This window comes from Phyllostomus hastatus, unplaced genomic scaffold, assembly GCF_019186645.2.
Source record: "Phyllostomus hastatus isolate PE091 unplaced genomic scaffold, TTU_PhHast_1.1 phas_scaffold_46, whole genome shotgun sequence".
In the NCBI taxonomy this organism is placed as follows: Eukaryota; Metazoa; Chordata; class Mammalia; order Chiroptera; family Phyllostomidae; genus Phyllostomus; species Phyllostomus hastatus.
This window is the reverse complement of record NW_025334032.1, coordinates 24,547,208-24,560,813: the sequence shown is the minus strand read 5'-3', so window position 1 is coordinate 24,560,813 and position 13,606 is coordinate 24,547,208. Positions and strand designations below refer to the sequence as shown.

General features: G+C 45.5%; 1 protein-coding gene across 1 annotated transcript; it reads left to right on the top strand.

Annotated features, from left to right (window-relative positions):
* The first annotated feature begins 1,233 nt into the window (after positions 1-1,233).
* Positions 1,234-11,944, top strand: LOC123807503 (pyridoxal phosphate binding protein). The gene is made up of 8 exons (XM_045821421.1): positions 1,234-1,398; positions 3,905-4,012; positions 4,092-4,127; positions 5,138-5,213; positions 7,080-7,214; positions 8,871-9,013; positions 9,474-9,572; positions 10,575-11,944. Exons 1-8 carry the CDS (start codon positions 1,300-1,302, stop codon positions 10,704-10,706), a joined length of 828 nt encoding a protein of 275 aa, XP_045677377.1. The 5' UTR covers positions 1,234-1,299; the 3' UTR covers positions 10,707-11,944.
* The last annotated feature ends 1,662 nt before the right edge of the window (positions 11,945-13,606 follow it).

Genomic DNA, 13,606 nt, shown 5'->3' with positions numbered 1-13,606 from the left:
GTCCTTGGTGGCAAGAACATGTCAGAGTTCAACTCAGTCCCTGGGGTCTGGAAGATGATAAGAGAAGGAAGTAAGAATATTGCCCTTGTTTTCCAGTCACCTCAGCACAACCTGGAGAACAAACTTGAGCCCTTTCTCCGACAAAGTATTGTCCCACTTCATTAAGTTGAATTAATGTTTGAGAACCAACAGCACAAAAAGTGCTTTCCTTAACAAAACGGACCTCTTTCTACTTACCCACGACACCTACTATTTCATCACCTGACAACTTTGGTATTTTACCTTCTAGTCTACGTATTGTCCGCCTCCTCATCCCGTTTATGACTCTCAGGTTGCCCAGAGGTAGGCACATGAGACTCAAGAGCTGGACTGAAGGTGCGCTGAGCTCTCGCTAGCCCACCTGTGCAGGCCCACAAGGCAGCGCTAGCCACAGGTGACTTCTGGCCGCTTGAAGTATGGAGAGCTCGACCTGAGACAGGCTATGGGTCAAAACTACCCCTGATTTTGGAAACTGAGTACGATATAAAGAAAACATCTTGTTTGAAGTTTTTCCATGGGTTATATGTTGAAAGCTTACTCTGGATATATTGGGTTAAATAAAATGTATCATTACGTTTTTACTTTTTATGTGCCTATTCGAAATTGTTTAATTACATATGTGAATCACCTATTTCTATTGGACAGCACTAGTCTAAAGATTGACAAGATGAAACTATACACTGAGTCATGCCGTGTCTTTTATATCTCTTAGCGGTTCCTCACTAGACTGAGGTTCTAAAAGGGATGTCCTCCGCTCAGCAGCTTTTAATCCTGGTCCCTGCGCACAGAAATCTTGGCTCACAGCTCTTTGAACGCCGGGGACTAAAAATTTCGGAGGCATTTTGAAAGGAAATAGGACAGCAGGAGCAAGCCACGTTTTTTGCTTCAGGAAGGTCCCGCTGGGGCGGGGGCAGCAGCGAATCAGGTGACACAACCTTGAAGGCTCTCCGGTCGGCACAAGAATACCCCCTCCCCGCCCCGCCCCGCCCCGCCCCGCCCCGCCACCTCGCGCAGGTCGCCCGGCGGCCTGAGCGCCGCCAGCCAGTCCACCGCGACCTCCCCAAGATGGCCGTCGTCAAGGGGCGGGGCCTCCACTACACCGCCCCCGCCCCGCCCCCGCAATGCCAGGTTTCGATTGGGCGAGACGATTTGGTGGTGAGCGCTGATTGGAGTCCTACCGAGACGTAAGTTGGACGGGACCGGAAAGCCGTCTCAACCGCGGGGTACCCCGGTCTGGGTCTAGACGTTGATCCCTAGGGGATGTGGAGAGCTGGCGGCATGTCGGCGGAACTGGGAGTCGCATTTGCTCTGCGGACAGTGAACGAGCGCGTGCAGCAGGCGGTGGCGCGGCGGCCGCGGGTGAGAAAGGGGACCGCGTGGAGACAGTGGGCGGCCGCTGTGAGGAGGGGGACACCTGCGTGAGAATGGGTCGTCACGGTGACGCAGAGGGCTCTCCCGGAGGGGCGGGACCTGTCCGCCGCCTCGGCGTTGGCACGGGTCGCAGAGCCCCAAAAAGCTAGGGTAGGGCTTCCTCGGTGACCTCGAGATGAGTCTGTCAGGTTTCCTGGAGGTTGGCTAGGCTGGAACGGAAGGTATCCGCTACTCCGGAAAAATGACCAATCTCCGGGCGTAAATCGCAGCCTTTGCTCATCCCGCTTCGTGTAGGCGTCAACAGCCTTAGGGGACGGGAGAAGGGCCAGGCCTGTGCCCAGCAGCGGCAAGAGAAGACGTCTCCTACTAGAGCGTGGCAAAGGGGGCCAGATCCGCCTGATATCACGTGTGTGGCTGCGTCTGACACCTAGTAGATGCTCGGTAAATGTCAGTTCCACGTGTAGGCGAAGCAGATAGTATTGATCAGAGACACCGAGCTATACTTTCGCGTTTCCAGCACAGGGGAGCTGACATCTAATCCCCTTATGAGAAGACTCCCCCCCCAACCCACCCACCCCTTATTGCTGTCTCCTCCTGGAATTTCATTAGACCAAGGGCCAGTCAGTATCTGCTTCCCTTGGTGCAAGTTTAAGCTGGATGGTATGGAGTTAGACATACCTCAACAGAGAGGTCAAAGGTTTCTCATCTATACTTACGGTGTCAGACTCAGAATGCTGGCCTGGAACTCATAGACACAGAGAGGAGTGGTGGTTGCCAGAGGGGAGGGATGTTGGGGGAATGGGTGAAAGAAGTACAAATTGTCAGTTACAAAATAGTCACAGGCATGTAAAGTACAGCATAGGGAATAGTCAATACTATTTCACTAACTATGTAAGGTGCAGGGTAGGTACTGGAAGTGTCAGGGGAACACATTTAAAGCATGTGATTGTCTAATCACTGTGTTGTACAATTTAAACCAATGCAAAAAAATATTGAAAGTAAACTGTAATTGAAAAATAAAAATAAAACGTACACACACACACAAAGAATGTTGGCCTGCAGACAGAAACCTGTACTAGTATAGCCTTTCCTTGGCTACTAGTTAGATATTACATTGAACAAGTCACTTAACTACTTTGGCCCCGAATTTCCTTATCTGCATAGGAAAGGGAATGAACTCTGATTGCTCTGAGCTCACTCCTGGAGTTAATGTTCTATGATTCTCAGTGATTCTCCAAGATAAACTAGGGATTTCCCTAATAAACATCATGCTTGGAGATTGTCCCAGCAAATCTGCCTGTCCTACATTTCTGTCTGGATACCATTGATCCATCATCATAATCCCAGGAGTTATGACATGATGTTATAAAAGGCTATTAATATAGCCCTTGGAAAGACGAGGAAATTCTTTGTAATTGACCTGATTCTTCAGGCCCTTTGAGGATACTATGACTCTGTAAAAATTGCAAAAGGGTGATGGCGTACATGAAAACTGAACTCTGTAAGGAGAGGTGAATCTCTTCTCTTACTGCACCTGTGTGGATTTTGTTGCAGTAGAATTTGGGGAAGCCTTGCTCTTCATGTACTGGCCTTGAGAGGGGTTGGATAGATCTAATCCAGAGTCCAGAGGGTTTTTTGTGTCCCTCCGTCAGGTCTGCCACTGGTCCTTCATTAGATTGAACAATAGATTATATAATTAAGCAGGTTGCTTTTGAATGTGAATGGGGTCAATGCTAACAATTATACCAGGACCAGAATGAGCTTCTAAAACAGTTAACCTGGGGGTTTCAGAAGCCAGAACCAGCCTGCCTTCTGGTCAGAGAGTGGTGCCTTCCTGTAATGAAGTGATCCTTAAACCTCCTACCCTGGTGTGCAAGAGAATCACCTAGAGAGTTTATTTAAAAGGAGATTCTCAGAGTCCAGCCCCAGAGATTCAGATTTAGTAGGTCTGGAGTGAGACCCAGCTGATGCCAACACAGTTGGTCAAAGACTGCATTTTAAGGAAATATACTGCTTTTACTTACCTGCCCAGCTTTCCCAAGAACTATCTTTTGCTAGATATTAAAGTAGGTAACATATTACATTTAAATGCAATGCATTTGGGTATTTTTAAGATTTTATTTATTTAGAGAGGGGAAAGGGAGGGAGAAAGAGAGGGAGAGAAAGATCAATGTGTGGTTGCCTCTTGCACCCCCTACTGGGGACCTGGCCTTCAACCCAAGCATGTTCCCTGACTGGGAATCGAACCAGCAACCCTTTAGTTTGCAGGCCGGAGCTCAATCTACTGAGCCACACCAGCCTGGGCTAAATGCAGTACATTTGAAACACATACTTGTCAACATTATTTGGCACTGATATTCCTGCAGTACTGGAAAAATGGAGCTTACCAAATACCAAGTTAAGATCTATGCTGATCTTTTGTACAGGATCTATCTTACAGGGTTTATCAGGAAAATGTGCCCAAACATTTACTCATCTGGCTCTCTCTCGGCAGAATCTCCCAGACATCCAGCCCCGGCTGGTAGCCGTCAGCAAAACCAAGCCTGCGGACATGGTGGTTGAGGCCTACAGTCACGGCCAGCGCACTTTTGGGGAGAACTATGTAAGACCCCTTTCCCAAACCTCCTTTGGAAGAGTCATGTTGGCCAAACTGCTGACTTGTCTTTCTTTTAACCCTGTAGGTTCAAGAACTGCTAGAAAAAGCATCAAATCCTAAAGTAAGTAGATATCTCAATTCTTGAGTTTGTATTTAAATCTCAACATTTCATTTGAAAATTAGACCCATGTTGGTGGTTGAGTTTTACACCAGGAGGTTGGATTGGCAGCAGAAATGTCTACATTTACCTTGACCCCCAATATTTCTCAGTTAGGTTTTCTTTCTTTATTAAGATTATAGTTTTCTAGCCCTGGCTGGTGTAGCTCAGTGGATTGAGCACGGGCTGGGAACCAAAGTGTCCCAGGTTCGATTCCCAGCCAGGGTACATTCCTGGGTTGCAGGCCATAATCCCCAGCAACCGCACATTGATGTTTCTCTCTCTCTCTCTCTCACTCTCTCCCTCTCCCTCTCTCTCTCTCTCTCTCTCTCTCTCTCTCTCTCTCTCTCTCTCTCTCCCCCTCCCTCCCCTCTCTAAAAATAAATTAATAAAATCTTTAAAAAAAAAAAAGATTATAGTTTTCTCCTCTGCAGTTTTTTTGAAAATGGTGATTTTTAGGAGCTTGCTGTAATCTAGGATCCTTCTGAGATTTGAAAGCTTTAGTCAGCTGATTCTTAATGGGTGATATCTGAAAGATGGAGGGGATTGATGGGAACAAGGAAGAGAAACAGAACAGAAGCCTTAAATGTTTTTCTAAGTATCCTTAGGAGCCTGGCTGAAGATGGTGGTAGTGCTTCATTGTGTAGACATGAAAGGTCAGAAGAGAGAGTATGCAAAGTATCTGAGCCAGCTAGACCTCCATAAAAATCTAAGCCAAGCCCTGGCTGGCGTGGCTCTGTTGGTTGAATGTCGTCCCATACACCAAAAGGTTACTGGTGCAATTCCTGCTCGGGGCACATACCCAGGCTGTGGGTGCCATCCCCCGTTGAGGCACATATGAGAAGGCAACCAACTCATGTTTCTTTCCCTCTCTCCCGCCGCCCCCCTCGCTCTACAAGCAGTGGAAAAGTGTCCTTGGGTGAGAATAAAAGAAAAAAAATCTAAGTCAAACATAGTCACCTTTTTCTTTTCAGGTTCTGTCTTCGTGTCCTGAGATTAAATGGCACTTCATTGGCCACTTACAGAAACAAAATGTCAACAAACTGATGGGTAAGATAAAACTCTAAATATGATCATACCATTTTTCTTTTTTAGTTTATTAACATGTTGAATTACATTTATTGACTTTCAAATGTTAAATCAACCGTGCATTCCTGGGGATGAACTTCACTTGGTCATAAAGTACTATCTTTTTTTTTTTTTGCCTTGGCTGGCATAGCTCAGTGGATTGAGTGCAGACTGCGAACTAAAGTGTCGTAGGTTCGATTCCCAGCCAGGGCACATGCCTGGGTTGCAGGCCACGGCCCCCAGCAACCACACATTGATGTTTCTCTCTCTCTTTCTCCCTCCCTTCCTTCTCTAAAAATAAAAATAAATAAAATCCTTTAAAAAAAAAGTACTAACTTTTTAGTATAATGTTTCATTTGATTTGTCAGATGGTGTTTGGAATTTTTGCATCTATATTCCCAGGGGACATTGGTCTCTAGTTTCCTTTTCTTGAAGTATCTTTATTTGGGTTTCATGTCAAAGTAATGCAGACCTCATAGAGTGAATTGGGAAGTATTCCCTTCTTCAGTCTTCTGGAAGAGTTAGTGTGTGGAATTACTATTATCTCTTCCTTAACCATTTAGTAGAATTTACCACTGAAGAATGGAGGTTACTTGGTGAGAAGGTTTTTAAATATAATTTCAATTTTACTAATAGATAGGGCTGTTCACAAAATCTGTTTCTTCTTGGATTACCTTTGGTACTTTGTGTCTTTCAAGAAATCTGCCCATTTCATCTAAATTAATGAATTTAGGGGCATAAGGTTGTTTGTAATTCCTTTATTATCTTTTTTAATATCTGAAGAGTCTGTAGTAATGTCAACTCTCTCATTCCTGATATTAATAATTTCTGCCTTCTCTTTTTTCCTAGTCTCTCTGGCTAGAGGTTTATCAGTCTTCTCAAAGATTGATTTTATTTTTCTCTATTGTTTTATTATAATGTTATATAAGCAAAAATAATGATGTATCATGGGGTTTATAACATGTAAAAGCAACATACATTACAACAATAGCTTAAAGAATGGGAAGGAAAAAACAGAAGTACACTATTATAAGGTTCTTAGACTTTATGTGAAGTGGTATAACACCATTAAAGGTAGACTGTGATAAGTTTAACCTAAGGAAACCAATAAAATAACACAATAAACAGTTAGAGTAATAAGCCAGCCAAGGAGATAAAATGGGGTTTTAAAAAATGTCAAATGGTATCTCGTGGTTTTTGTGTGCATTTCTCTAGGTCCTAATGGGGTGAAGCACCGTTTTGTGTGCTCGTTGGCCATTCATATATCTTCTTTGGAGAAATGTCTACTCAAATCCTTTGCTCATTTTTTAACTGGGTTATTTATCTTTTTATTGAATAATAAAAGTTCTTTATGTATTCTGGATACCAGACCTATCATAAATGACTAGCAAATATTTTGTCCCACTCCATGGGTTGTCTTTTCACCATCTGGATGGCATCATTTCTAGTGCCCCCATCCTAGAAAGTTCAAGAACATGGTGATGTCATGCCAGAGAAGCCCTTCGGCTTCCACTGGTTATTCTTTCTGTATCGTCCTCTTGAACTGTTTCTCTCTGTTGGAAGTGGGGTTGAGCTCTGCGACTGTCAGCCCCTTGGACTGTGTGGATACAAATGCTGCGGGATTGTGCCGTGTCAGCATTTTCCTCTCCTTGTTCATGTTTGCCGATTAGACAGTGATGGTCTAGCATTTGAACTTACGTCTAATAAAACTTCCACATAAGTCTTCTTAGCAGAACTGAGACTTAACTGTCTTTTTCTCTTCTGGGAAATTATTTTTCTGTCCACCAAAAGCTGTTGCTTGCTGCAGTGAGATACATGAAGAATTTCCTTGCTTCTTTCTCATTTCAGCTGTCCCCAATCTCTTCATGCTGGAAACACTGGATTCTGTGAAGCTGGCAGACAAAGTAAACAGTTCGTGGCAGAAAAAAGGTTCTCCTGAAAGGTTAAAGGTTATGGTCCAGATTAACACCAGTGGAGAAGAGAGTAAGTGACCAGAGCTGTATTGTAGATTTTTCCTCCCCCTAGGGTGCTGGAAGCCCAGGAAGAATGGCTGGCCTACTCTACCTGATAGCTAAGGTTACAGAAAGAAATCACAGACTGTTAAGTAAGCCGTGTTATGTAGGATCTAGGTGGCACAACGACATTCACGCCAGCCCACGTGGGATTCTTTAATACGTCATGATTTGTTATTTCTTAATTTTGAGGAGGCAGACGGAGAAGCAAGAAGAGGATTGTGATTTTGATCTCCTGAAAATTCCCAGAAGTCACCATCACTCCTGAAAGAAGTTGCAAAATTACATGAGAAGTTACACTTCTTGGGCCCTAAAAAATAAATTGCTTAGTGTCCCACTGGGAGAAACTGGAAGGAAAAGCAGTGTGAGCATCAGGCAGTGGGTGTCATTACAGGGCTAATGGTGTAACACGGTGAGCAGAGCTCGGGCTTCGAAGTCAGACACGCCTCAGGCTTGAGCTCCACCACTTCCCAGCTCCGTAGTCTCGCATGAATCACCTGCTCCCCCTGTACCTCAGGCTCCTTGCCACACAGTGATGATGTGATATCACTGTTGTGAGGACTGACTGTGCTCACACAGGTGAAGCCACTGGCATAGAACCTCGCACGTCTTACTTGTTAGCAGTTTGTCCACAGATCAGTCACTTGCTTCCAGCCATCAGAGCACCAGCATTCACCAAATCTGAGCATGAAGGAGCTCAGTATAGGCATCTGTTTTCCAAATAGGCACTGGAGTCAGGCTACCTGGGTTCAAATCTAGGTCCACAGCTTCTATTTGTGTGACCTTGGAAATGGTACTGAGCTTCCCTGTGTTTCGTGTCTAGAATAGAGAGAGTAAGAATAGTGACTCAGCAGAGTTACTGTATTACAAGAAAAACACTTAGGATTCGCCACTTATGCCTGGCACATAAGTAAGTGCTCAGTAAGTTTTAACAATTATTGTAAATCTGAAACAGACTCCAGATCAAGTCTATTACATCATTTCTTGATAATTAGCTATAATCTTCCCTAATTAATTATTGAAATAAGTGTTCTTAGCATCTACATGTGATAAATGAGAGAAAGACAGTATCAATAATCCTTACAACTGCATAACAAACGATCAGTTGCTCAAGATTCCTCCTCTAGTGGTTAATTAGCAAGTTCAGTTTACCAAATACATAGTCAGAACTGTGTGATATATACTTTATTTTATAGTTTTACAGTTTTACTGTAAAACTATAAATTATTAAAACTATAGAAATACCAGGTTTGGGGGGAAAAGCTCTGAGGTCAATCTGGCATTTTGGCAACATGAATCTTCTTGGTATCCCAAGAAAAGCAATGTTTTCTTCTTTTCCTAGTACTCTAGCTGTTCTCAGCTCAGATATTGAGACAGAATCAAGAGAGTTCAATGTATAGCTCTTCTCTTGAGAAATTCAGAACCTGACCAGAAGGGGAACTACATGTAGACCTCAAACATACAGTTACTGCTTTGGACTTGAGAACAAGGGACCTTCTTGTCTGAGGATCACTCCTCTATTGCAAAGGAGGGGTGAAAATAGGCCCTATGTCTGGCTACTTAAAACATTTTGGTATAAGGGTCCTCAATTTTTTTTTTTAATTTTTGTTTTGTGTTTGTGTTGAAGGTAAACATGGCATTCCACCGTCAGAGACAGTAGCCGTGGTGGAACACATAAACGCCAAGTGCCCCAGCCTGGAATTTGTGGGGCTGATGACCATAGGGAGTTTTGGGCATGATCTTAGTCAAGGACCGAATCCGGACTTCCAGGTACGGGGGGGCGGGGGGGGGCAGGGGGTGGGGATTGCTGACGAGCTAAAGGAGCATCTTAGCACAGTGCTGCCACAGGGCTGGCTGCTAGCGTAGACTTCGAAGACTCCCAGAGGCGGTCTGTCAGGGGTTATAGCCCTCTTCTGAGCTCTTTCCATGGGGAAGAGAGAACAGGTCTCCAAAACCCTGCAGAGCTTTCTCAGCTCAGTTTGAACCTGACTCCAACACACTCTTTAGAGAAAACAAGCTCCTTCTTCTTCTCCAGGGACTGAGAGTCTTCTTTCTGAAAGTAGGCGAATTTGAAGAAAGAAAAAAAACTTTCAGTAACTACTGGCAATTTTGACAGACCTTGAAACCATTAGCGATAAATAACCTTTGTCAGAGGTGTTCAGATTCGCCACTCCCAGGCGTCTGTAGAGAGGCAGGTATAAAAAAGGCGTCACGCTTGTCTTTCTGTCAGATGTTATCGTCCCTCCGAGAGGAGCTGTGCAAGAAGCTGAACATTCCTACTGAGCGGGTTGAGCTGAGCATGGGCATGTCCATGGACTTCCAGCATGCAGTAAGTGTCCTTCTGGGTGCTGTGTGACGGCAGGGCCCCAAAGGCCACAGCAAACCAGGTTCTGGTTTGACAGAACCCTGACCTTTGAAATGCTTCATTGTAGCAATAGGGCATCCACTAGCAGTGGTTCTCAACTATTCTAATATCCCCCACCCCCTTCTTTATTTATTTATATGCGTGTGCGTGTGTGTGTGTGTGTGTGTGTGTAAGTATATGTTATCATCCCCTTCTTTTTGAAATGAAATGTATAGAACTTATAGCCTAACACACAATTTAATTTTTTAACATAATTCCCTAAGTGGAATCTAAAGGAAAATAAGAAGAAATTAAACTATAATTTTTAAAGACATTTTGCTATGTAAACGCTTGCACATAGATATTTGACAGTAAGTCGTGATGAAGTCTGAGGCTTAATCTTATGTGTAGATCCACTGTGAATGCAATGGCTATAACAACGGTTTTGGTACAGATGTGCTGTATTGTCAACTGAAATACATGATTTTCTGGAACAGTAACGAAGTTGCAGAAATCAAAGAATAAACTTCCCTCTGTGTAGACAGTAGTTGCATTGCTGGAAAATTGTGCAGATTAAAACAGTGCAAAAATACTTTGTGTTTTTAAGTAAAATAGAATTAGATTCTGTACAGAGACAATGATAAGGCTTTTTCATCTACCTGACCAGGGAACATGAGAGAGCGTGTGTGCTGCTGTGTGTGTGTGTGTCTCTCTCTCTCTCTCTCTCTCACACACACACACACAGATACGCATGCTGGGACATCTGGTATACCTGTGAAAGCCAAAGAAATCCTCACTTATTTCTAAAACACCCCTCCGAGGTCATATCGCCCCCAAGGAGAGCCCCTGCCCCGCCGTCGTCCTCAGCGGCATCACCGTCCGCCCCTAGAGGCCCCTCGAGAGCCAGAATGGGAGGCACAGCTTCAGCTCCGGCTGCCGTCCATTAGTCCACACTCAGCCCTCCGCACTCGCTCTTCTTTCCCACAGATCGAAGTTGGATCTACAAATGTCCGCATAGGAAGCACCATTTTCGGAGAGCGAGATTACTCAAAGAAACCTGCCCTGGACAAGTCCGCAGCAGACCTGAAAGCCGCCGTGGAGGTGACACAGGCGCACTGAGCCCAGGAACAGCCAGCAGCGGCTCACCGCCCACGGGCCCGGTCCAGGAAGACTGACTGTGCACTCACCTGGCTTTCACATTGATGTTCCCCAGGTTTTAGCACAACCATGCTCCTTGTGACCTGGTGAGAGCATGCGGAGGATTGTGTGTATCAATGGAAACCATCTGTATTCAGTGTCTGGCAAAGGAGGCTCGCTTTAAGTTGTGGCTTTGTATTGAATCTGAGAAATCCCAACATTTCTGCAGAACAAATACCAAATCCATAGCCAGGAATTGAGTTCAGTATTGACTCCTGTCCAGGAGCACCGACCAACCCATGAATGCCTTCCCCAGGTTAAAATTAGGTCACAGATGCCTGTAATCACCAAAGTCAGAGGAATTCCCATCTGTCATTCACTGTACAGAAAATTCCCTGTGATTACCAACTTCATGCAAAGTCCTGCTGAGTAGTCACATTTGCTGCTCTGGAACAAGGTGGTTTTGCTGCCCCCCCCACCCCCCCCCACTCAGTAAATATTTCTCTCTACTCTGGAATGTACAGGTAACTTCAGGAAATGGTTCCAGTTAATGCCCCAAACCCAAATGATGGTTAATGAGAATTTGTCATTGACCACCCTGTGTTGTTTGCCCTGAAAATTGTAGGGGTCATACACATGGGACTTGGGCCTTTCCAACATCCTCCCGAAGAGACAGGGCTTTGAGCTTTTCCCCCTGGGCCCTACAGTAATGAGGAGTTAATGATGTGGTTCTCTTACGGTGATTTCTTATCAAAGCCCAGTGAATCTCATAGCTCCCCAGACGTGAAAGGTCCCTTCAAAGCCAGTTCAGGTTCACAGCTTCAACCAGGCCTGACTCGGAGGTTCCTGTTCCCCGGGGGGCACTGTGCAGGCCTCCTGCGGCCCACCCCCACCCCACACACACACACACACATGTGTTTGTAAGCCAGAGCCGCGGCTCCTCTTGTTTGTTAATAGAGCAGCAGGATACCTTGGGCTGGGTGGTTTATAACCTAGATGGCTTTTTCTTATTTATTCAAGCCCCACTCTAATTTTATGAGATAACTTTCAGATAGGATGCTGCTGCTGAATGTAATTTTGTAAAATTTTAACCGGTATGATCCCTGTACTCTTTCAGTCAGAGCTAGAGTGTGATACTTCAGAATCTATTAAATAAAAATGTGAGTTTGGATTATGCCATCTGTGCCGATTACAAAGCAATTAAAAGATTTATTTTCTAAGATCTGGTGTAGTGAGTGAGTGTGACAGGAGCGGGGCCTTGGGACCGGCAGGATGCAGCTGTGCCTGTCGCTGGCCTCGCACCAGGCGGCTCTGTGGGGGGAGGGCTTCCCTTGGGTCACAGATGCCGCCAAAGCCACACTGCGGATGAGAGAGGGATTCTGAACTTGCAAGGGCAAGAAAATGAAATGTTGGCATTTCAGGAATTAACAAAAATAGAAGTTGCCTACCTCTTGCTGCAAGATACTTTTAAACTGCCTCTAGATGGCGACATTGGCTAGCCTGCGGAGCAAGCACAGGCTCCACCGTCAGCAAATTACCTTGCAAGGGACTCACCCTTCCTCTCCCCTCTTTACCGGGCAGACAAGGAGCTCAGAGAGGACAGGATTTTCCCAAGCAATAGGGCTGCCTCCTGCAGAGCCACTGGGTTCCTTCAGATACACTCCTTCGCTGGCTCAGCGGAGGGTCCCGATGGTGGCTGTGGAGCGCTTCGGAAGAGGTGAAATGGTCTGAGCAGTAACACTCTCTCCAGCTTGTGCCCAGACTTGGAGAACAGCAAAGGAGGTGAGCCACGGGAGGCTGGATCAAACCCCAGTAAGGACAGTCAACCAGACTATGTCTCTCCAGAGCACCCACTACAGGCCAGGGCTTGGGCAAAGAGAACACTGAGCAAAGTTGTGACAGGTTTTTTTATTCCACCTGATGAGCAGCAGGTCTGAAAACTTCTAGGTCTTCATCAAAGCAGTGGCGGCATCCTCAGCCGTTTCCTGAGTGACGACAGCATGCTGCCCTGGGTCAGACCCACCCAGACAGCCCAGCAGCCTCTGGCTTGAGAGAGCTGTCAGCAGCCTGGACCCTTGTGTGCCTGGTGGGGGCCTCAGGTTTGCACGCCCTGAGGCTCCCGACGATCCATCGAGGCCTTGTCCTCAGGAAATGCGTCATGGATTCTGACTGCTGCATCTCTTAACAAAGCAGCCTCTCAATACCCGAATTGTGCTCCCCGCTTCTTAAAACATTCATGGCACGTAAAGCACTGTCCCGTACATTCTCTCATTTCCCCCCATGGCATTCAGTAGGGGAATGCAGGCTATTTGCCAGTACCCCTTTGTGGATTGGGCACTTGTCTGAGGTCAGAGCTGGTTGGGGACAGGGCAAGAAATACATTCAAGACTCTTAATTCCTGGTCCAGAGCTTGGCCACCACACCACACTGGCATCTTCTGTTGCCTCAGGCTTTGCTTTAACAATTGGTAAGTGGCATATTCTTATTTTACAGGCTTAATTTACAAGAAACTTACTAACATAAAAGAAATGTATGTTTTTAGTCTATTGTAATGGTTGAAAACCGACACATCCTAATGCAGAACAAACTCCAAAACTACAAGCAGTGGGCATGAGAAAGAAGGAGAGAATCGAACCCAGCCTGGGTGGGGTCAGCCTTCCCCTCCTGTCACCCATTTCCCCTAACACCCACCTTCCTCCCCCATGTTCAAACTGTCCCACAGGCTGCAAGGCTCCGAGTGCATGCCCTTCATCCCCCAGAGGTAGACTGGCGGTAAGTTCTGTCCTCCGAGGCTAGACAAGGAGGAATGGCGTCCAACAGTACATACTTTTTTTAAAGATTTTATTTATTTATTTTTTAGGAGAGGGAGAGAAACATCAATG